Raw genomic sequence first — 24,735 nt, 5'->3', positions numbered from 1 at the left:
CAGGGAAGTATGTAGGGAACAGGGTGGTATGTAGGGAACAGGGTGGTATGTAGGGAACAGGGTGGTATGTAGGGACCAGGGTGACATGTAGGGACCAGGGTGGTATGTAGGGACCAGGGTGGTATGTAGGGAACAGGGTGCCATGTAGGGAACAGGGTGCCATGTAGGGAACAGGGTGGTTTGTAGGGAACAGATTGGTATGTAGGGAACAGGGTGGTATGTAGGGAACAGGGTGGTATGTAGGGAACAGGGTGGTATGTAGGGAACAGGGTGCCATCTAGAGAACAGGATGGTATGTAGGGAACAGGGTGGTATGTAGGGAACAGGGTGGTATGTAGGGAACAGATTGGTATGTAGGGAACAGGGTGGTATGTAGGGAACAGGGTGGTATGTAGGGAACAGGGTGGTATGTAGGGAACAGGGTGGTATGTAGGGAACAGGGTGGTATGTAGGGAACAGGTTGCCATGTAGGGAACAGGGAAGTATGTAGGGAACAGGGTGGTATGTAGGGAACAGGGTGGTATGTAGGGAACAGGGTGGTTTGTAGGGAACAGGGTGGTTTGTAGGGAACAGGGTGCCATGTAGGGAACCGGGTGGTACAGTGGTCTAAGGCACTGCATCGCAGTGCTAGCTGTGCCACTAGAGATCCTGGTTCGAATCCAGGCTCTGTCGTAGCCGGCCGCGACCGGGAGACCCATGGGGCGGCGCACAATTGGCCCAGCGTCGTCCAGGGTAGGGGAGGGAATGGCCGGCAGGGATGTAGCTCAGTTGGTAGAGCATGGTGTTTGCAACGCCAGGGTTGTGGGTTCGATTCCCACAGGGGGTATGAAAAAAAATATATATGTATACACTCACTAACTGTAAGTCGCTCTGGATAAGAGCGTCTGCTAAATGACTAAATGTAAATGTAAATGTATGTAGGGAACAGGGTGGTATGTAGGGAACAGGGTGGTATGTAGGGAACAGGGTGGTATGTAGGGAACAGGGTGGTATGTAGGGAACAGGGTGGTATGTAGGTAACAGGGTGGTATGTAGGGAACTGGTTGATATGTAGGGAACAGGGTGGTATGTAGGGAACAGGGTGGTATGTAGGGAACAGGGTGGTATGTAGGGAACAGGGTGGTATGTAGGAACAGGGTGGTATGTAGGGAACAGGGTGGTATGTAGGGAACAGGGGTGGTATGTAGGGAACAGGTTGCCATGTAGAGAACAGGGTGGTATGTAGAGAACAGGGTGCCATGTAGGGAACAGGGTGGTATGTAGGTAACAGGGTGGTATGTAGGGAACAGGGTGGTATATAGGGAACAGGGTGGTATGTAGGGAACAGGTTGCCATGTAGGGAACAGGGAAGTATGTAGGGAACAGGGTGGTATGTAGGGAACAGGGTGGTATGTAGGGAACAGATTGGTATGTAGGGAACAGGGTGGTATGTAGGGAACAGGGTGGTATGTAGGGAACAGGGTGGTATGTAGGGAACAGGGTGGTATGTAGGGAACAGGGTGCCATGTAGGGAACCGGGTGGTACAGTGGTCTAAGGCACTGCATCGCAGTGCTAGCTGTGCCACTAGAGATCCTGGTTCGAATCCAGGCTCTGTCGTAGCCGGCCGCGACCGGGAGACCCATGGGGCGGCGCACAATTGGCCCAGCGTCGTCCAGGGTAGGGGAGGGAATGGCCGGCAGGGATGTAGCTCAGTTGGTAGAGCATGGTGTTTGCAACGCCAGGGTTGTGGGTTCGATTCCCACAGGGGGTATGAAAAAAAAATATATGTATACACTCACTAACTGTAAGTCGCTCTGGATAAGAGCGTCTGCTAAATGACTAAATGTAAATGTAAATGTATGTAGGGAACAGGGTGGTATGTAGGGAACAGGGTGGTATGTAGGGAACAGGGTGGTATGTAGGGAACAGGGTGGTATGTAGGGAACAGGGTGGTATGTAGGGAACAGGGTGGTATGTAGGGAACAGGGTGGTATGTAGGGAACTGGTTGATATGTAGGAACAGGGTGGTATGTAGGAACAGGGTGGTATGTAGGGAACAGGGTGGTATGTAGGGAACAGGGTGGTATGTAGGGAACAGGGTGGTATGTAGGGAACAGGGTGGTATGTAGGGAACAGGGTGGTATGTAGGGAACAGGTTGCCATGTAGAGAACAGGGTGGTATGTAGAGAACAGGGTGCCATGTAGGGAACAGGGTGGTATGTAGGTAACAGGGTGGTATGTAGGGAACAGGGTGGTATATAGGGAACAGGGTGGTATGTAGGGAACAGGTTGCCATGTAGGGAACAGGGAAGTATGTAGGGAACAGGTTGGTATGTAGGGAACAGGTTGGTATGTAGGGAACAGGGTGGTATGTAGGGAACAGGGTGGTACAGTGGTCTAAGGCACTGCATCGCAGTGCTAGCTGTGCCACTAGAGATCCTGGTTCGAATCCAGGCTCTGTCGTAGCCGGCCGCGACCGGGAGACCCATGGGGCGGCGCACAATTGGCCCAGCGTCGTCCAGGGTAGGGGAGGGAATGGCCGGCAGGGATGTAGCTCAGTTGGTAGAGCATGGTGTTTGCAACGCCAGGGTTGTGGGTTCGATTCCCACAGGGGGTATGAAAAAAAAAATATATGTATACACTCACTAACTGTAAGTCGCTCTGGATAAGAGCGTCTGCTAAATGACTAAATGTAAATGTAAATGTATGTAGGGAACAGGGTGGTATGTAGGGAACAGGGTGGTATGTAGGGAACAGGGTGGTATGTAGGGAACAGGGTGGTATGTAGGGAACAGGGTGGTATGTAGGGAACAGGGTGGTATGTAGGTAACAGGGTGGTATGTAGGGAACTGGTTGATATGTAGGGAACAGGGTGGTATGTAGGGAACAGGGTGGTATGTAGGGAACAGGGTGGTATGTAGGGAACAGGGTGGTATGTAGGGAACAGGGTGGTATGTAGGTAACAGGGTGGTATGTAGGGAACTGGTTGATATGTAGGGAACAGGGTGGTATGTAGGGAACAGGGTGGTATGTAGGGAACAGGGTGGTATGTAGGGAACAGGGTGGTATGTAGGGAACAGGGTGGTATGTAGGGAACAGGTTGCCATGTAGAGAACAGGGTGGTATGTAGAGAACAGGGTGCCATGTAGGGAACAGGGTGGTATGTAGGTAACAGGGTGGTATGTAGGGAACAGGGTGGTATATAGGGAACAGGGTGGTATGTAGGGAACAGGTTGCCATGTAGGGAACAGGGAAGTATGTAGGGAACAGGTTGGTATGTAGGGAACAGGTTGGTATGTAGGGAACAGGGTGGTATGTAGGGAACAGGGTGGTATGTAGGGAACAGGGTGGTATGTAGGGAACAGGGTGGTATGTAGGGAACAGGTTGCCATGTAGGGAACAGGGAAGTATGTAGGGAACAGGGTGGTATAAAGGGAACAGGGTGGTATGTAGGGAACAGGGTGGTATGTAGGGAACAGGGTGGTATGTAGGGAACAGGGTGGTATGTAGGGAACAGGGTGGTATGTAGGGAACAGGGTGGTATGTAGGGAACAGGTTGCCATGTAGGGAACAGGGAAGTATGTAGGGAACAGGGTGGTATAAAGGGAACAGGGTGGTATGTAGGGAACAGGGTGGTATGTAGGGAACAGGGTGGTATGTAGGGAACAGGTTGCCATGTAGGGAACAGGGAAGTATGTAGGGAACAGGGTGGTATGTAGGGAACAGGGAAGTATGTAGGGAACTGGTTGATATGTAGGGAACAGGGTGGTATGTAGGGAACAGGGTGGTATGTAGGGAACAGGGTGGTATGTAGGGAACAGGTTGCCATGTAGGGAACAGGTTGCCATGTAGGGAACAGGGTGGTATGTAGGGAACAGGGTGGTATGTAGGGAACAGGGTGGTATGTAGGGAGCAGGGTGCTATGTAGGGAACAGGGTGGTATGTAGGGAACAGGTTGCCATGTAGGGAACTGGTTGATATGTAGGGAACAGGTTGGTATGTAGGGAACAGGGTGGTATGTAGGGAACAGGTTGCCATGTAGGGAACTGGTTGATATGTAGGGAACAGGTTGCCATGTAGGGAACAGGGTGGTATGTAGGGAACAGGGTGGTATGTAGGGAACAGGGTGGTATGTAGGGAACAGGTTGCCATGTAGGGAACAGGGTGGTATGTAGGGAACAGGTTGCCATGTAGGGAACAGGGTGGTATGTAGGGAACAGGGTGGTATGTAGGGAACAGGGTGGTATGTAGGGAACAGGTTGCCATGTAGGGAACAGGGAAGTATGTAGGGAACAGGGTGGTATGTAGGGAACAGGGTGGTATGTAGGGAACAGGTTGGTATGTAGGGAACAGGGTGGTATGTAGGGAACAGGGTGGTATGTAGGGAACAGGGTGGTATGTAGGGAACAGGGTGGTATGTAGGGAACAGGTTGCCATGTAGGGAACAGGGTGGTATGTAGGGAACAGTTTGCCATGTAGGGAACAGGGAAGTATGTAGGGAACAGGGTGGTATGTAGGGAACAGGGTGGTATGTAGGGAACAGGGTGGTATGTAGAGAACAGGGTGGTATGTAGGGAACAGGGTGGTATGTAGGGAACTGGGTGGTATGTAGGGAACAGGTTGATATGTAGGGAACAGGTTGCCATGTAGGGAACAGGGTGGTATGTAGGGAACAGGTTGCCATGTAGGGAACAGGGTGGTATGTAGGGAACAGGTTGCCATGTAGGGAACAGGGTGGTATGTAGGGAACAGGGTGGTATGTAGGGAACAGGGTGGTATGTAGGGAACTGGTTGATATGTAGGGAACAGGTTGCCATGTAGGGAACAGGGTGGTATGTAGGGAACAGGGTGGTATGTAGGGAACAGGTTGCCATGTAGGGAACAGGGTGGTATGTAGGGAACAGGGTGGTATGTAGGGAACAGGGTGGTATGTAGGGAACAGGTTGCCATGTAGGGAACAGGGTGGTATGTAGGGAACAGGTTGCCATGTAGGGAACAGGGTGGTATGTAGGGAACAGGTTGCCATGTAGGGAACAGGGTGGTATGTAGGGAACAGGGTGGTATGTAGGGAACAGGGTGGTATGTAGGGAACAGGTTGCCATGTAGGGAACAGGGTGGTATGTAGGGAACAGGTTGCCATGTAGGGAACAGGGTGGTATGTAGGGAACAGGGTGGTATGTAGGGAACAGGTTGCCATGTAGGGAACAGGGAAGTATGTAGGGAACAGGGTGGTATGTAGGGAACAGGGTGGTATGTAGGGAACAGGGTGGTATGTAGGGAACAGGTTGCCATGTAGGGAACAGGGAAGTATGTAGGGAACAGGGTGGTATGTAGGGAACAGGGAAGTATGTAGGGAACTGGTTGATATGTAGGGAACAGGGTGGTATGTAGGGAACAGGGTGGTATGTAGGGAACAGGGTGGTATGTAGGGAACAGGGTGGTATGTAGGGAACAGGTTGCCATGTAGGGAACAGGGTGGTATGTAGGGAACAGGGTGGTATGTAGGGAACAGGGTGGTATGTAGGGAGCAGGGTGCTATGTAGGGAACAGGGTGGTATGTAGGGAACAGGTTGCCATGTAGGGAACTGGTTGATATGTAGGGAACAGGTTGGTATGTAGGGAACAGGTTGCCATGTAGGGAACTGGTTGATATGTAGGGAACAGGTTGCCATGTAGGGAACAGGGTGGTATGTAGGGAACAGGGTGGTATGTAGGGAACAGGGTGGTATGTAGGGAACAGGGTGGTATGTAGGGAACAGGTTGCCATGTAGGGAACAGGGTGGTATGTAGGGAACAGGTTGCCATGTAGGGAACAGGGTGGTATGTAGGGAACAGGGTGGTATGTAGGGAACAGGGTGGTATGTAGGGAACAGGTTGCCATGTAGGGAACAGGGAAGTATGTAGGGAACAGGGTGGTATGTAGGGAACAGGGTGGTATGTAGGGAACAGGTTGGTATGTAGGGAACAGGGTGGTATGTAGGGAACAGGGTGGTATGTAGGGAACAGGGTGGTATGTAGGGAACAGGGTGGTATGTAGGGAACAGGGTGGTATGTAGGGAACAGGTTGCCATGTAGGGAACAGGGTGGTATGTAGGGAACAGTTTGCCATGTAGGGAACAGGGAAGTATGTAGGGAACAGGGTGGTATGTAGGGAACAGGGTGGTATGTAGGGAACAGGGTGGTATGTAGAGAACAGGGTGGTATGTAGGGAACAGGGTGGTATGTAGGGAACTGGGTGGTATGTAGGGAACAGGTTGATATGTAGGGAACAGGTTGCCATGTAGGGAACAGGGTGGTATGTAGGGAACAGGGTGGTATGTAGGGAACAGGTTGCCATGTAGGGAACAGGGTGGTATGTAGGGAACAGGGTGGTATGTAGGGAACAGGGTGGTATGTAGGGAACTGGTTGATATGTAGGGAACAGGTTGCCATGTAGGGAACAGGGTGGTATGTAGGGAACAGGGTGGTATGTAGGGAACAGGTTGCCATGTAGGGAACAGGGTGGTATGTAGGGAACAGGGGTGGTATGTAGGGAACAGGGTGGTATGTAGGGAACAGGTTGCCATGTAGGGAACAGGGTGGTATGTAGGGAACAGGTTGCCATGTAGGGAACAGGGTGGTATGTAGGGAACAGGTTGCCATGTAGGGAACAGGGTGGTATGTAGGGAACAGGGTGGTATGTAGGGAACAGGGTGGTATGTAGGGAACAGGTTGCCATGTAGGGAACAGGGTGGTATGTAGGGAACAGGTTGCCATGTAGGGAACAGGGTGGTATGTAGGGAACAGGTTGCCATGTAGGGAACAGGGTGGTATGTAGGGAACAGGGTGGTATGTAGGGAACAGGGTGGTATGTAGGGAACAGGTTGCCATGTAGGGAACAGGGTGGTATGTAGGGAACAGGTTGCCATGTAGGGAACAGGGGTGGTATGTAGGGAACAGGTTGCCATGTAGGGAACAGGGTGGTATGTAGGGAACAGGTTGCCATGTAGGGAACAGGGTGGTATGTAGGGAACAGGGTGGTATGTAGGGAACAGGGTGGTATGTAGGGAACAGGGTGGTATGTAGGGAACAGGGTGGTATGCAGGGAACAGGTTGCCATGTAGGGAACAGGGTGGTATGTAGGGAACAGGTTGCCATGTAGGGAACAGGGTGGTATGTAGGGAACAGGGTGGTATGTAGGGAACAGGGTGGTATGTAGGGAACAGGGTGGTATGTAGGGAACAGGTTGATATGTAGGGAACAGGGTGGTATGCAGGTAACAGGGTGGTATGTAGGGAACAGGGTGGTATGTAGGGAACAGGGTGGTATGTAGGGAACCAGTTGGTATGTAGGGAACAGGGTGGTATGTAGGGAACCGGGTGTTTTATGAAATTGTATATGCAGGGCTCCCTTGTAAAAGAGACACTGGTTTCAATGGTGGCTCCCTAAATAAAGGTCAATAATTTGCATGTTATTACACGTCCCTTATCTACTCTACACTGTAGTCAATTCAATTAGGAAATATGCGTTTTAAAGTTTCAGGAAGTGATGTTAAATTTCTGAAAGGAACATGGTGTTATAACCTAGTCCCACATCTGTTTGTGATGTCCTGTTGTGACAAATAAGAGTTCACAAGACAACACAAACAGACCTGTGACCAGGCTAGGTAATGACAGTAGGATTTGATTTGACTTGAGGAGATGACAAGACAACACAAACTACCCGCCCAATGCTCTAACCGCTAGGCTACCTGCCCAATGCTCTAACCGCTAGGCTACCTGCCCAATGCTCTAACCGCTAGGCTACCTGCCCAATGCTCTAACCGCTAGGCTACCTGCCCAATGCTCTAACCGCTAGGCTACCTGCCCAATGCTCTAACCGCTAGGCTACCTGCCCAATGCTCTAACCGCTAGGCTACCTGCCCAACGCTCTAACCGCTACGCTACCTGCCCAATGCTCTAACCGCTAGGCTACCTGCCCAATGCTCTAACCGCTAGGCTACCTGCCCAATGCTCTAACCGCTAGGCTACCTACCCAACGCTCTAACCGCTAGGCTACCTACCCAACGCTCTAACCGCTAGGCTACCTACCCAACGCTCTAACCGCTAGGCTACCTACCCAACGCTCTAACCGCTAGCCTACCTGCTGTGGTTGATCTGATCTAGTGTTAATGAACTCTGTGAAGTGCTCTGCTCCTCAGAGATAGAACTAATGATCTCCATGATGGAAAATATACAGATAATAATTCCCAGCCCTAGAGGGTAGGCAACAACACATTCACCACCACTACTCCCCTGCCATCCAGGACCTCTATACCAGCCCTAGAGGGTAGGCAACAACACATCCAGGACCTCTATACCAGCCCTAGAGGGTAGGCAACAACACATCCAGGACCTCTATACCAGCCCTAGAGGGTAGGCAACAACACATCCAGGACCTCTATACCAGCCCTAGAGGGTAGGCAACAACACATCCAGGACCTCTATACCAGCCCTAGAGGGTAGGCAACAACACATCCAGGACCTCTATACCAGCCCTAGAGGGTAGGCAACAACACATCCAGGACCTCTATACCAGCCCTAGAGGGTAGGCAACAACACATTCCCCACACAGTCCCCTGCCATCCAGGACCTCTATACCAGGCGGTCAGAGGAAAGACTCCAGCCACCCAAGTCAGACTGTTCTCTCTGCTACCGCTCAGCAAGCGGTACCGATGCACCAAGTCTGGAAACCAACAGGACCCTGAACAGCTTCTACCCCCAAGCCATAAGACTGCTAAATAGTTAGTCCGGGTAGCTATTTGTTTTTTTTAACTGTCTGCATTGACCCTTTTTGCACTAACTTTTTTGACTCATCACATACGCTGCTGCTACTGTTTATTATCTATCCTTGTTGTCTAGTCACTCTATTCCTAGTTATAAATTATGTACATATCTACCTCAATTACCTCGTACCCCTGCACATCAACTCGGTGCTCGTACCCGTGTATATAGCCAAGTTATCGTTACTCATTTTGTAATTATTATTACTTTTATTATTAGGTGTTATTATATTTATATTATTTATCTATTTTCTTCCTCTCTGCATTGTTGACAAACAAAATTGTATTGTATTTGAGTAGTGCACTGCACCACCACTCTCTAAGTATTCAATCATACTTACCGGTATAAAAACCATGTAGTAATCATGCTGTGCTGTGATACTAAACCGGTTTCAATATGTCCTCAGGATTTTGTCCCGCTGTATCAAGACTTTGAGAACTTCTACACCCGTAACCTGTACATGAGAGTGAGAGACAGCTGGAACAGACCTATCTGCAGTCTGCCCGGCCCTGTGTTTGACGTGATGGAGAGGGTGTCCCCAGATCACAACTGGACATTCAGGTACTGACACTTATTCACCTTGAATCCCAAATCAACCCCTACTTATTCACCTTGAATCCCAAATCAACCACTACTTATTCACCTTGAATCCCAAATCAACCACTACTTATTCACCTTGAATCCCAAATCAACCACTACTTATTCACCTTGAATCCCAAATCAACCACTACCCCATATGCACTTGTAGATCTGAGATGATGTAAGCGTGGCAGCAATATGGTGGTAGCTTCATCGTGCCTTCTGAAAGATGTATATGTGGTAGCAATATGGTGGTAGCAATATGGTGGTAGCTACATCTTGCTCTCTGAAAGGCTTGTTGTCATCCAATCCTGTCAGACCTAAACATGTGTCTAGGCTGTAGGTGCTAGGGGTTGATAAACTAGTATCTAGGGTGTAGGGGCTAGGGGTTGGTTTGGGATTCAAACTCACACTGGGCATAAATGATAATCAGTGTCAGGTGTTAAGAGCTAATTGAATAACGCAAATATTGATTCATTTGTTTGTGAAGGTTTGTTTACTGTGTTGTTAACTGGTAGACTCAGGGTGAATATTAGCTTATTGTTAACTGGTAGACTCAGCATGAATAATAGCTTATTGTTAACTGGTAGACTCAGCGTGAATAATAGCTTATTGTTGTTTACTGGTAGACTCAGGGTGAATAATAGCTTATTGTTGTTAACTGGTAGACTCAGGGTGAATAATAGCTTATTGTTGTTAACTGGTAGACTCAGGGTGAATAATAGCTTATTGTTAACTGGTAGACTCAGGGTGAATAATAGCTTATTGTTAACTGGTAGACTCAGCTGGAATAATAGCTTATTGTTAACTGGTAGACTCAGCGTGAATAATAGCTTATTGTTGTTAACTGGTAGACTCAGGGTGAATAATAGCTTATTGTTGTTAACTGTTTGACTCAGGGTGAATAATAGCTTATTGTTGTTAACTGGTAGACTCAGGGTGAATAATAGCTTATTGTTGTTAACTGGTAGACTCAGGGTGAATAATAGCTTATTGTTGTTAACTGGTAGACTCAGGGTGAATAATAGCTTATTGTTGTTAACTAGTAGACTCAAGTGAATAACAGATTATTGTTGTTAACTGGTAGACTCAGGGTGAATAATAGTTTATTGTTGTTAACTGGTGGACTCATGGTGAGTAATAGCTTATTGTTGTTAACTGGTAGACTCAGGGTGAATAATAGCTTGTTGTTGTTAACTGGTTGACTCATGGTGAATAATAGCATATTGTTGTTAACTGGTAGACTCAGGGTGAATAATAGCTTATTGTTGTTAACTGGTAGACTCAGGGTGAATAATAGCTTAGTGTTGTTAACTGGTTGACTCAGGGTGAATAATAGCTTATTGTTGTTAACTGGTAGACTCAGGGTGAATAATAGCTTATTGTTGTTTACTGGTAGACTCGGTGAATAATAGCTAATTGTTGTTAACTGGTAGACTCAGGGTGAATAATAGCTTATTGTTGTTAACTAGTAGACTCAGGGTGAATAACATGTTATTGTTGTTAACTGGTAGACTCAGGGTGAATAAATGCTTATTGTTGTCAACTGGTTAACTCAGGGTGAATAATAGCTTATTGTTGTTAACTGGTAGACTCAGGGTGAATAATATATTATTGTTGTTAACTGGTAGACTCAGGGTGAATAATAGCTTATTGTTGTTAACTGGTAGACTCAGGGTGAATAATAGCTTATTGTTGTTAACTGGTAGACTCAGGGTGAATAACATGTTATTGTTGTTAACTGGTGGACTCATGGTGAGTAATAGCTTATTGTTGTTAACTGGTAGACTCAGGGTGAATAATAGCTTGTTGTTGTTAACTGGTTGACTCATGGTGAATAATAGCATATTGTTGTTAACTGGTAGACTCAGGGTGAATAATAGCTTATTGTTGTTAACTGGTAGACTCAGGGTGAATAATAGCTTAGTGTTGTTAACTGGTTGACTCAGGGTGAATAATAGCTTATTGTTGTTAACTGGTAGACTCAGGGTGAATAATAGCTTATTGTTGTTTACTGGTAGACTCGGTGAATAATAGCTAATTGTTGTTAACAGGTAGACTCAGGGTGAATAATAGCTTATTGTTGTTAACTAGTAGACTCAGGGTGAATAACATGTTATTGTTGTTAACTGGTAGACTCAGGGTGAATAAATGCTTATTGTTGTCAACTGGTTAACTCAGGGTGAATAATAGCTTATTGTTGTTAACTGGTAGACTCAGGGTGAATAATATATTATTGTTGTTAACTGGTAGACTCAGGGTGAATAATAGCTTATTGTTGTTTACTGGTAGACTCGGTGAATAATAGCTCATTGTTGTTAACAGGTAGACTCAGGGTGAATAATAGCTTATTGTTGTTAACTAGTAGACTCAGGGTGAATAACATGTTATTGTTGTTAACTGGTAGACTCAGGGTGAATAAATGCTTATTGTTGTCAACTGGTTAACTCAGGGTGAATAATAGCTTATTGTTGTTAACTGGTAGACTCAGGGTGAATAATATATTATTGTTGTTAACTGGTAGACTCAGGGTGAATAACAGCTTATTGTTGTTTACTGGTAGACTCGGTGAATAATAGCTAATTGTTGTTAACAGGTAGACTCAGGGTGAATAATAGCTTATTGTTGTTAACTAGTAGACTCAGGGTGAATAACATGTTATTGTTGTTAACTGGTAGACTCAGGGTGAATAAATGCTTATTGTTGTCAACTGGTTAACTCAGGGTGAATAATAGCTTATTGTTGTTAACTGGTAGACTCAGGGTGAATAAATGCGTATTGTTGTCAACTGGTGGACTCATGGTGAGTAATAGCTTATTGTTGTTAACTGGTAGACTCAGGGTGAATAATAGCTTGTTGTTGTTAACTGGTTGACTCATGGTGAATAATAGCATATTGTTGTTAACTGGTAGACTCAGGGGTGAATAATAGCTTATTGTTGTTAACTGGTAGACTCTGGGTGAATAATAGCTTAGTGTTGTTAACTGGTTGACTCAGGGTGAATAATAGCTTATTGTTGTTTACTGGTAGACTCGGTGAATAATAGCTAATTGTTGTTAACAGGTAGACTCAGGGTGAATAATAGCTTATTGTTGTTAACTAGTAGACTCAGGGTGAATAACATGTTATTGTTGTTAACTGGTAGACTCAGGGTGAATAAATGCTTATTGTTGTCAACTGGTTAACTCAGGGTGAATAATAGCTTATTGTTGTTAACTGGTAGACTCAGGGTGAATAATATATTATTGTTGTTAACTGGTAGACTCAGGGTGAATAATAGCTTATTGTTGTTTACTGGTAGACTCGGTGAATAATAGCTCATTGTTGTTAACAGGTAGACTCAGGGTGAATAATAGCTTATTGTTAACTGGTAGACTCAGGGTGAATAATAGCTTATTGTTAACTGGTAGACTCAGCTGGAATAATAGCTTATTGTTGTTAACTAGTCGACTCAGGGTGAATAACATGTTATTGTTGTTAACTGGTAGACTCAGGGTGAATAAATGCTTATTGTTGTCAACTGGTTAACTCAGGGTGAATAATAGCTTATTGTTGTTAACTGGTAGACTCAGGGTGAATAATATATTATTGTTGTTTACTGGTAGACTCAGGGTGAATAATATATTATTGTTGTTTACTGGTAGACTCAGGTTGGAAAATAGCTAATTGTTGTTAACTGGTTGACTCAGGGTGAATAATATATTATTGTTGTTAACTGGTAGACTCAGGGTGAATAATAGCTTATTGTTGTTAATTGGTTGACTCAGTGTGAATAATAGCTTATTGTTGTTAACTAGTCGACTCAGGGTGAATAATAGCTTATTGTTGTTAACTGGTAGACTCAGGGTGAATAATAGCTTATTGTTGTTAACTAGTAGACTCAAGTGAATAACAGATTATTGTTGTTAACTGGTTGACTCATGGTGAATAATAGCATATTGTTGTTAACTGGTAGACTCAGGGTGAATAATAGCTTATTGTTGTTAACTGGTAGACTCAGGGTGAATAATAGCTTAGTGTTGTTAACTGGTTGACTCAGGGTGAATAATAGCTTATTGTTGTTAACTGGTAGACTCAGGGTGAATAATAGCGTATTGTTGTTTACTGGTAGACTCGGTGAATAATAGCTAATTGTTGTTAACAGGTAGACTCAGGGTGAATAATAGCTTATTGTTGTTAACTAGTAGACTCAGGGTGAATAACATGTTATTGTTGTTAACTGGTAGACTCAGGGTGAATAACATGTTATTGTTGTTAACTGGTAGACTCAGGGTGAATAAATGCTTATTGTTGTCAACTGGTTAACTCAGGGTGAATAATAGCTTACTGTTGTTAACTGGTAGACTCAGGGTGAATAATATATTATTGTTGTTTACTGGTAGACTCAGGTTGGAAAATAGCTAATTGTTCTTAACTGGTTGACTCAGGGTGAATAATATATTATTGTTGTTAACTGGTAGACTCAGGGTGAATAATAGCTTATTGTTGTTAATTGGTTGACTCAGGGTGAATAATAGCTTATTGTTGTTAACTAGTCGACTCAGGGTGAATAATAGCTTATTGTTGTTAACTGGTAGACTCAGGGTGAATAATAGCTAAGTGTTGTTAACTAGTTGACTCAGGGTGAATAATAGCTTATTGTTGTTAACTGGTAGACTCGGGTGAATAATAGCTTATTGTTGTTAACTGGTTGACTCATGGTGAATAATAGCTTATTATTGTTAACTGGTAGGCTCAGGGTGAATAATAGCGTATTGTTGTTAACTGGTAGACTCAGGGTGAATAATAGCTAATTGTTGTTAACAGGTAGACTCAGGGTGAATAATAGCTTATTGTTGTTAACTGGTAGACTCACAGTGAGTAATAACTTATTGTTGTTAACTGGTTGACTCAGGGTGAATAATAGCTTATTGTTGTTAACTGGTACACTCAGGGTGAATAACAGCTATTGTTGTTAACTGGTACACTCAGGTTGAATAATATCTTATTGTTGTTAACTGGTAACTCAGAATGAGTAATATCTTATTGTTGTTAACTGGGAGACTCAGGGTGAGTACTAGCTTATTGTTTTTAACTGGTAGACTCAGGGTGAATAATAGCTTAGTGTTGTTAACTGGTTGACTCAGGGTGAATAATAGCTTATTGTTGTTTACTGGTAGACTCAGGTTGAAAATAGCTTATTGTTGTTAACTGGTTGACTCAGGGTGAATAATAGCTTATTGTTGTTAACTGGTTGACTCAGGGTGAATAAATGCTTATTGTTGTTAACTGGTAGACTCGGTGAATAATAGCTAATTGTTGTTAACAGGTAGACTCAGGGTGAATAATAGCTTATTGTTGTTAACTAGTAGACTCAGGGTGAATAACATGTTATTGTTGTTAACTGGTAGACTCAGGGTGAATAAATGCTTATTGTTGTCAACTGGTTAACTCAGGGTGAATAATATTTTATTGTTGTTAACTGGTAGACTCAGGGTGAATAAATGCGTATTGTTGTCAACTGGTGGACTCATGGTGAGTAATAGCTTATTGTTGTTAACTGGTAGACTCAGGGTGAATAATAGCTTGTTGTTGTTAACTGGTTGACTCATGGTGAATAATAGCATATTGTTGTTAACTAGTAGACTCAGGGTGAATAACATGTTATTGTTGTTAACTGGTAGACTCAGGGTGAATAAATGCTTATTGTTGTCAACTGGTTAACTCAGGGTGAATAATATTTTATTGTTGTTAACTGGTAGACTCAGGGTGAATAAATGCGTATTGTTGTCAACTGGTGGACTCATGGTGAGTAATAGCTTATTGTTGTTAACTGGTAGACTCAGGGTGAATAATAGGTTATTGTTGTTAACTGGTAGACTCTGGGTGAATAATAGCTTAGTGTTTTTAACTGGTTGACTCAGGGTGAATAATAGCTTATTGTTGTTAACTGGTAGACTCAGGGTGAATAATAGCGTATTGTTGTTTACTGGTAGACTCGGTGAATAATAGCTAATTGTTGTTAACAGGTAGACTCAGGGTGAATAATAGCTTATTGTTGTTAACTAGTAGACTCAGGGTGAATAACATGTTATTGTTGTTAACTGGTAGACTCAGGGTGAATAACATGTTATTGTTGTTAACTGGTAGACTCAGGGTGAATAAATGCTTATTGTTGTCAACTGGTTAACTCAGGGTGAATAATAGCTTACTGTTGTTAACTGGTAGACTCAGGGTGAATAATATATTATTGTTGTTTACTGGTAGACTCAGGTTGGAAAATAGCTAATTGTTCTTAACTGGTTGACTCAGGGTGAATAATATATTATTGTTGTTAACTGGTAGACTCAGGGTGAATAATAGCTTATTGTTGTTAATTGGTTGACTCAGGGTGAATAATAGCTTATTGTTGTTAACTAGTCGACTCAGGGTGAATAATAGCTTATTGTTGTTAACTGGTAGACTCAGGGTGAATAATAGCTAAGTGTTGTTAACTAGTTGACTCAGGGTGAATAATAGCTTATTGTTGTTAACTGGTAGACTCAGGTGAATAATAGCTTATTGTTGTTAACTGGTTGACTCATGGTGAATAATAGCTTATTATTGTTAACTGGTAGGCTCAGGGTGAATAATAGCGTATTGTTGTTAACTGGTAGACTCAGGGTGAATAATAGCTAATTGTTGTTAACAGGTAGACTCAGGGTGAATAATAGCTTATTGTTGTTAACTGGTAGACTCACAGTGAGTAATAACTTATTGTTGTTAACTGGTTGACTCAGGGTGAATAATAGCTTATTGTTGTTAACTGGTACACTCAGGGTGAATAACAGCTATTGTTGTTAACTGGTACACTCAGGTTGAATAATATCTTATTGTTGTTAACTGGTAACTCAGAATGAGTAATATCTTATTGTTGTTAACTGGGAGACTCAGGGTGAGTACTAGCTTATTGTTTTTAACTGGTAGACTCAGGGTGAATAATAGCTTAGTGTTGTTAACTGGTTGACTCAGGGTGAATAATAGCTTATTGTTGTTTACTGGTAGACTCAGGTTGAAAATAGCTTATTGTTGTTAACTGGTTGACTCAGGGTGAATAATAGCTTATTGTTGTTAACTGGTTGACTCAGGGTGAATAAATGCTTATTGTTGTTAACTGGTAGACTCGGTGAATAATAGCTAATTGTTGTTAACAGGTAGACTCAGGGTGAATAATAGCTTATTGTTGTTAACTAGTAGACTCAGGGTGAATAACATGTTATTGTTGTTAACTGGTAGACTCAGGGTGAATAAATGCTTATTGTTGTCAACTGGTTAACTCAGGGTGAATAATATTTTATTGTTGTTAACTGGTAGACTCAGGGTGAATAAATCGTATTGTTGTCAACTGGTGGACTCATGGTGAGTAATAGCTTATTGTTGTTAACTGGTAGACTCAGGGTGAATAATAGCTTGTTGTTGTTAACTGGTTGACTCATGGTGAATAATAGCATATTGTTGTTAACTAGTAGACTCAGGGTGAATAACATGTTATTGTTGTTAACTGGTAGACTCAGGGTGAATAAATGCTTATTGTTGTCAACTGGTTAACTCAGGGTGAATAATATTTTATTGTTGTTAACTGGTAGACTCAGGGTGAATAAATGCGTATTGTTGTCAACTGGTGGACTCATGGTGAGTAATAGCTTATTGTTGTTAACTGGTAGACTCAGGGTGAATAATAGCTTGTTGTTGTTAACTGGTTGACTCATGGTGAATAATAGCATATTGTTGTTAACTGGTAGACTCAGGGTGAATAATAGGTTATTGTTGTTAACTGGTAGACTCTGGGTGAATAATAGCTTAGTGTTGTTAACTGGTTGACTCAGGGTGAATAATAGCTTATTGTTGTTTACTGGTAGACTCGGTGAATAATAGCTAATTGTTGTTAACAGGTAGACTCAGGGTGAATAATAGCTTACTGTTGTTAACTGGTAGACTCAGGGTGAATAATATATTATTGTTGTTTACTGGTAGACTCAGGTTGGAAAATAGCTAATTGTTCTTAACTGGTTGACTCAGGGTGAATAATATATTATTGTTGTTAACTGGTAGACTCAGGGTGAATAATAGCTTATTGTTGTTAATTGGTTGACTCAGGGTGAATAATAGCTTATTGTTGTTAACTAGTCGACTCAGGGTGAATAATAGCTTATTGTTGTTAACTGGTAGACTCAGGGTGAATAATAGCTAAGTGTTGTTAACTAGTTGACTCAGGGTGAATAATAGCTTATTGTTGTTAACTGGTAGACTCGGGTGAATAATAGCTTATTGTTGTTAACTGGTTGACTCATGGTGAATAATAGCTTATTATTGTTAACTGGTAGGCTCAGGGTGAATAATAGCGTATTGTTGTTAACTGGTAGACTCAGGGTGAATAATAGCTAATTGTTGTTAACAGGTAGACTCAGGGTGAATAATAGCTTATTGTTGTTAACTGGTAGACTCACAGTGAGTAATAACTTATTGTTGTTAACTGGTTGACTCAGGGTGAATAATAGCTTATTGTTGTTAACTGGTACACTCAGGTTGAATAATATCTTATTGTTGTTAACTGGTAACTCAGAATGAGTAATATCTTATTGTTGTTAACTGGGAGACTCAGGGTGAGTACTAGCTTATTGTTTTTAACTGGTAGACTCAGGGTGAATAATAGCTTAGTGTTGTTAACTGGTTGACTCAGGGTGAATAATAGCTTATTGTTGTTTACTGGTAGACTCAGGTTGAAAATAGCTTATTGTTGTTAACTGGTTGACTCAGGGTGAATAATAGCTTATTGTTGTTAACTGGTAGACTCAGGGTGAATAATAGCTTATTGTTGTTAACTGGTTGACTCAGGGTGAATAAATGCTTATTGTTGTTAACTGGTAGACTCGGTGAATAATAGCTAATTGTTGTTAACAGGTAGACTCAGGGTGAATAATAGCTTATTGTTGTTAACTAGTAGACTCAGGGTGAATAACATGTTATTGTTGTTAACTGGTAGACTCAGGGTGAATAAATGCTTATTGTTGTCAACTGGTTAACTCAGGGTGAATAATAGCTTATTGTTGTTAACTGGTAGACTCAGGGTGAATAAATGCGTATTGTTGTCAACTGGTGGACTCATGGTGAGTAATAGCTTATTGTTGTTAACTGGTAGACTCAGGGTGATTAATAGCTTGTTGTTGTTAACTGGTTGACTCATGGTGAATAATAGCATATTGTTGTTAACTGGTAGACTCAGGGTGAATAATAGCTTATTGTTGTTAACTGGTAGACTCTGGGTGAATAATAGCTTAGTGTTGTTAACTGGTTGACTCAGGGTGAATAATAGCTTATTGTTGTTTACTGGTAGACTCGGTGAATAATAGCTAATTGTTGTTAACAGGTAGACTCAGGGTGAATAATAGCTTATTGTTGTTAACTAGTAGACTCAGGGTGAATAACATGATATTGTTGTTAACTGGTAGACTCAGGGTGAATAAATGCTTATTGTTGTCAACTGGTTAACTCAGGGTGAATAATAGCTTATTGTTGTTAACTGGTAGACTCAGGGTGAATAATATATTATTGTTGTTAACTGGTAGACTCAGGGTGAATAATAGCTTATTGTTGTTTACTGGTAGACTCGGTGAATAATAGCTCATTGTTGTTAACAGGTAGACTCAGGGTGAATAATAGCTTATTGTTAACTGGTAGACTCAAGGTGAATAATAACTTATTGTTAACTGGTAGACTCAGCTGGAATAATAGCTTATTGTTGTTAACTAGTCGACTCAGGGTGAATAACATGTTATTGTTGTTAACTGGTAGACTCAGGGTGAATAAATGCTTATTGTTGTCAACTGGTTAACTCAGGGTGAATAATAGCTTATTGTTGTTAACTGGTAGACTCAGGGTGAATAATATATTATTGTTGTTTACTGGTAGACTCAGGGTGAATAATATATTATTGTTGTTTACTGGTAGACTCAGGTTGGAAAATAGCTAATTGTTGTTAACTGGTTGACTCAGGGTGAATAATATATTATTGTTGTTAACTTGTAGACTCAGGGTGAATAATAGCTTATTGTTGTTAATTGGTTGACTCAGGGTGAATAATAGCTTATTGTTGTTAACTAGTCGACTCAGGGTGAATAATAAGCGTATTGTTGTTAACTGGTAGACTCAGGGTGAATAATAGCTTATTGTTGTTAACTAGTAGACTCAAGTGAATAACAGATTATTGTTGTTAACTGGTTGACTCATGGTGAATAATAGCATATTGTTGTTAACTGGTAGACTCAGGGTGAATAATAGCTTATTGTTGTTAACTGGTAGACTCAGGGTGAATAATAGCTTAGTGTTGTTAACTGGTTGACTCAGGGTGAATAATAGCTTATTGTTGTTAACTGGTAGACTGAGGGTGAATAATAGCGTATTGTTGTTTACTGGTAGACTCGGTGAATAATAGCTAATTGTTGTTAACAGGTAGACTCAGGGTGAATAATAGCTTATTGTTGTTAACTAGTAGACTCAGGGTGAATAACATGTTATTGTTGTTAACTGGTAGACTCAGGGTGAATAACATGTTATTGTTGTTAACTGGTAGACTCAGGGTGAATAATATATTATTGTTGTTAACTTGTAGACTCAGGGTGAATAATAGCTTATTGTTGTTAATTGGTTGACTCAGGGTGAATAATAGCTTATTGTTGTTAACTAGTCGACTCAGGGTGAATAATAGCGTATTGTTGTTAACTGGTAGACTCAGGGTGAATAATAGCTTATTGTTGTTAACTAGTAGACTCAAGTGAATAACAGATTATTGTTGTTAACTGGTTGACTCATGGTGAATAATAGCATATTGTTGTTAACTGGTAGACTCAGGGTGAATAATAGCTTATTGTTGTTAACTGGTAGACTCAGGGTGAATAATAGCTTAGTGTTGTTAACTGGTTGACTCAGGGTGAATAATAGCTTATTGTTGTTAACTGGTAGACTGAGGGTGAATAATAGCGTATTGTTGTTTACTGGTAGACTCGGTGAATAATAGCTAATTGTTGTTAACAGGTAGACTCAGGGTGAATAATAGCTTATTGTTGTTAACTAGTAGACTCAGGGTGAATAACATGTTATTGTTGTTAACTGGTAGACTCAGGGTGAATAACATGTTATTGTTGTTAACTGGTAGACTCAGGGTGAATAAATGCTTATTGTTGTCAACTGGTTAACTCAGGGTGAATAAATGCTTATTGTTGTCAACTGGTTAACTCAGGGTGAATAATAGCTTATTGTTGTTAACTGGTAGACTCAGGGTGAATAAATGCGTATTGTTGTCAACTGGTGGACTCATGGTGAGTAATAGCTTATTGTTGTTAACTGGTAGACTCAGGGTGATTAATAGCTTGTTGTTGTTAACTGGTTGACTCATGGTGAATAATAGCATATTGTTGTTAACTGGTAGACTCAGGGTGAATAATAGCTTATTGTTGTTAACTGGTAGACTCTGGGTGAATAATAGCTTAGTGTTGTTAACTGGTTGACTCAGGGTGAATAATAGCTTATTGTTGTTTACTGGTAGACTCGGTGAATAATAGCTAATTGTTGTTAACAGGTAGACTCAGGGTGAATAATAGCTTATTGTTGTTAACTAGTAGACTCAGGGTGAATAACATGTTATTGTTGTTAACTGGTAGACTCAGGGTGAATAAATGCTTATTGTTGTCAACTGGTTAACTCAGGGTGAATAATAGCTTATTGTTGTTAACTGGTAGACTCAGGGTGAATAATATATTATTGTTGTTAACTGGTAGACTCAGGGTGAATAATAGCTTATTGTTGTTTACTGGTAGACTCGGTGAATAATAGCTCATTGTTGTTAACAGGTAGACTCAGGGTGAATAATAGCTTATTGTTAACTGGTAGACTCAAGGTGAATAATAACTTATTGTTAACTGGTAGACTCAGCTGGAATAATAGCTTATTGTTGTTAACTAGTCGACTCAGGGTGAATAACATGTTATTGTTGTTAACTGGTAGACTCAGGGTGAATAAATGCTTATTGTTGTCAACTGGTTAACTCAGGGTGAATAATAGCTTATTGTTGTTAACTGGTAGACTCAGGGTGAATAATATATTATTGTTGTTTACTGGTAGACTCAGGGTGAATAATATATTATTGTTGTTTACTGGTAGACTCAGGTTGGAAAATAGCTAATTGTTGTTAACTGGTTGACTCAGGGTGAATAATATATTATTGTTGTTAACTTGTAGACTCAGGGTGAATAATAGCTTATTGTTGTTAATTGGTTGACTCAGGGTGAATAATAGCTTATTGTTGTTAACTAGTCGACTCAGGGTGAATAATAGCGTATTGTTGTTAACTGGTAGACTCAGGGTGAATAATAGCTTATTGTTGTTAACTAGTAGACTCAAGTGAATAACAGATTATTGTTGTTAACTGGTTGACTCATGGTGAATAATAGCATATTGTTGTTAACTGGTAGACTCAGGGTGAATAATAGCTTATTGTTGTTAACTGGTAGACTCAGGGTGAATAATAGCTTAGTGTTGTTAACTGGTTGACTCAGGGTGAATAATAGCTTATTGTTGTTAACTGGTAGACTGAGGGTGAATAATAGCGTATTGTTGTTTACTGGTAGACTCGGTGAATAATAGCTAATTGTTGTTAACAGGTAGACTCAGGGTGAATAATAGCTTATTGTTGTTAACTAGTAGACTCAGGGTGAATAACATGTTATTGTTGTTAACTGGTAGACTCAGGGTGAATAACATGTTATTGTTGTTAACTGGTAGACTCAGGGTGAATAAATGCTTATTGTTGTCAACTGGTTAACTCAGGGTGAATAATAGCTTACTGTTGTTAACTGGTAGACTCAGGGTGAATAATATATTATTGTTGTTTACTGGTAGACTCAGGTTGGAAAATAGCTAATTGTTCTTAACTGGTTGACTCAGGGTGAATAATATATTATTGTTGTTAACTGGTAGACTCGGGTGAATAATAGCTTATTGTTGTTAATTGGTTGACTCAGGGTGAATAATAGCTTATTGTTGTTAACTAGTCGACTCAGGGTGAATAATAGCTTATTGTTGTTAACTGGTAGACTCAGGGTGAATAATAGCTAAGTGTTGTTAACTAGTTGACTCAGGGTGAATAATAGCTTATTGTTGTTAACTGGTAGACTCGGGTGAATAATAGCTTATTGTTGTTAACTGGTTGACTCATGGTGAATAATAGCTTATTGTTGTTAACTGGGAGACTCGGGTGAATAATAGCTTATTGTTGTTAACTGGTAGACTCAGAATGAGTAATATCTTATTGTTGTTAACTGGGAGACTCAGGGTGAGTACTAGCTTATTGTTGTTAACTGGTACACTCAGGGTGAATAACAGCTTATTGTTGTTAACTGGTACACTCAGGTTGAATAATATCTTATTGTTGTTAACTGGTAACTCAGAATGAGTAATATCTTATTGTTGTTAACTGGGAGACTCAGGGTGAGTACTAGCTTATTGTTTTTAACTGGTAGACTCAGGGTGAATAATAGCTTAGTGTTGTTAACTGGTTGACTCAGGGTGAATAATAGCTTATTGTTGTTTACTGGTAGACTCAGGTTGAAAATAGCTTATTGTTGTTAACTGGTTGACTCAGGGTGAATAATAGCTTATTGTTGTTAACTGGTAGACTCAGGGTGAATAATAGCTTACTGTTGTTAACTGGTTGACTCAGGGTGAATAAATGCTTATTGTTGTTAACTGGTTGACTCAGGGTGAATAATAGCTTATTGTTGTTAACTGGTAGACTCAGCGTGAGTAATAGCTTATTGTTTTTAACTGGTAGACTCAGGGTGAAAAATAGCTTATTGTTGTTAACTGGTTGACTCAGGGTGAATAATAGCTTATTGTTAACTGGTAGACTCAGGGTGAATAATAGCTTATTGTTGTTAACTGGTAGACTCTGTGAATAATAGCTTATTGTTAACTGGTAGACTCAGGGTGAATAATAGCTTATTGTTGTTAACTGGTAGACTCAGGGTGAATAATAGCTTATTGTTGTTAACTGATAGAATCAGGGTGAATAATAGCTTATTGTATTATGTTGTAGGTTGGTTCCCGTTAAAACTGTGTAATTCAGTTAGGTTGTTTGAAAGTGAGTGTGTGTGTGTTTGTATGTTTGTATATCAGACATGAATGTGTGTAACAAAATTAATAGAAACAGGGTAGAAAGTGATTAGTGCATGTTCATGCTTTATCTGTCAGGTTAACAGGAAAACCCATAGACAACGTGATCAACATGGGTTTAACATCATGAAACGATCTGTATATGTGTGTGTGTGTGTGTTTTCAGGTTAACAGGGAAGACCATAGACAACGTCATCAACATGGGTTCCTATAACTACCTGGGTTTCGCTGAGAACAACGCTGATTTCCTGAAGACTGTAGCAGCCAGAACCCAGCAGTATGGTCTCGGGGTCTGCAGCACACGACAGGAAATGGGTGAGCGGTTGTGGCGGGGGATGTGTGTGTGTGTGGTGGGGGATGTGTGGGTTGGAGGGTGGGGCTGTTTTGTGGGCACTTTTAGGTGTTTGTGAAAGAGGGAGAGAGCTCTTCCCCCTCAATTTAAAATAGGTTAGAACTGAACTGCTCAAAGGGCTCTGGTCAAAATCAGTGCACTGTTTTAGGAATAGCGTACCATTTGGGAAGCAACCCTTGTCTGTGTGTTTGTAGAAAGCCATGACGCACTGGTATTGACTACTTGAGCCACTCCTTTAAAATGGTATCACTCCTCATCTGAGCAGTATCTATAGGCTTCCTGTCTGTTATCTATAGGCTTCCTGTCTGTTATCTATAGGCTTCCTGTCTGTTATCTATAGGCTTCCTGTCTGTTATCTATATGCTTCCTGTCTGTTATCTATAGGCTTCCTGTCTGTTATCTATAGGCTTCCCGTCTGTTATCTATAGGCTTCCCGTCTGTTATCTATAGGCTTCCTGTCTGTTATCTAAGGAGGATCTATAGTCTTCCTGTCTGTTATCGAAGCAGGATCTATAGTCTTCCTGTCTGTTATCTAAGGATCTATAGTCTTCCTGTCTGCTGTCTACATTTACATTTACATCATTTAGCAGACGCTCTTATCCAGAGCGACTTACAAATTCATGCATTCAACTTATGATAGCCAGTGGGACAACCACCTTTTTTATTTTAGTTTTTATGGGGGGTAGGGGAAGAAGGATTACTTTATACTATTCCAGGTATTCCTTAAAGAGGTAGGGTTTCAAGTGTCTCCGGAAGGTGGTCAGTGACTCCGCTGTCCTGGCGTCGTGGGGGAGCTTGTTCCACCATTGGGGTGCCAGAGCAGCGAATAGCTTTGACTG

The 24,735-nt window shown here is 41.7% G+C and overlaps 1 protein-coding gene across 1 annotated transcript in view; it reads left to right on the top strand.

Annotated features, from left to right (window-relative positions):
- The window catches only part of LOC121556401 (serine palmitoyltransferase 3-like), a 110,963-nt gene that overhangs the window by 13,085 nt on the left and 73,143 nt on the right, over nt 1-24,735 (top strand). Inside the window, exons 3-4 of the mRNA XM_041870308.2 lie at nt 9,188-9,342; nt 23,711-23,859. Of these exons, the coding sequence (XP_041726242.1) occupies nt 9,188-9,342; nt 23,711-23,859 (304 nt within the window). The remainder of the gene's footprint in view (nt 1-9,187; nt 9,343-23,710; nt 23,860-24,735) is intronic.

This window comes from Coregonus clupeaformis, unplaced genomic scaffold, assembly GCF_020615455.1.
Source record: "Coregonus clupeaformis isolate EN_2021a unplaced genomic scaffold, ASM2061545v1 scaf0381, whole genome shotgun sequence".
NCBI lineage: Eukaryota > Metazoa > Chordata > Actinopteri > Salmoniformes > Salmonidae > Coregonus > Coregonus clupeaformis.
Note: the sequence above shows the minus strand (reverse complement) of the source record. Positions and strands in the feature narration are given on the sequence as shown.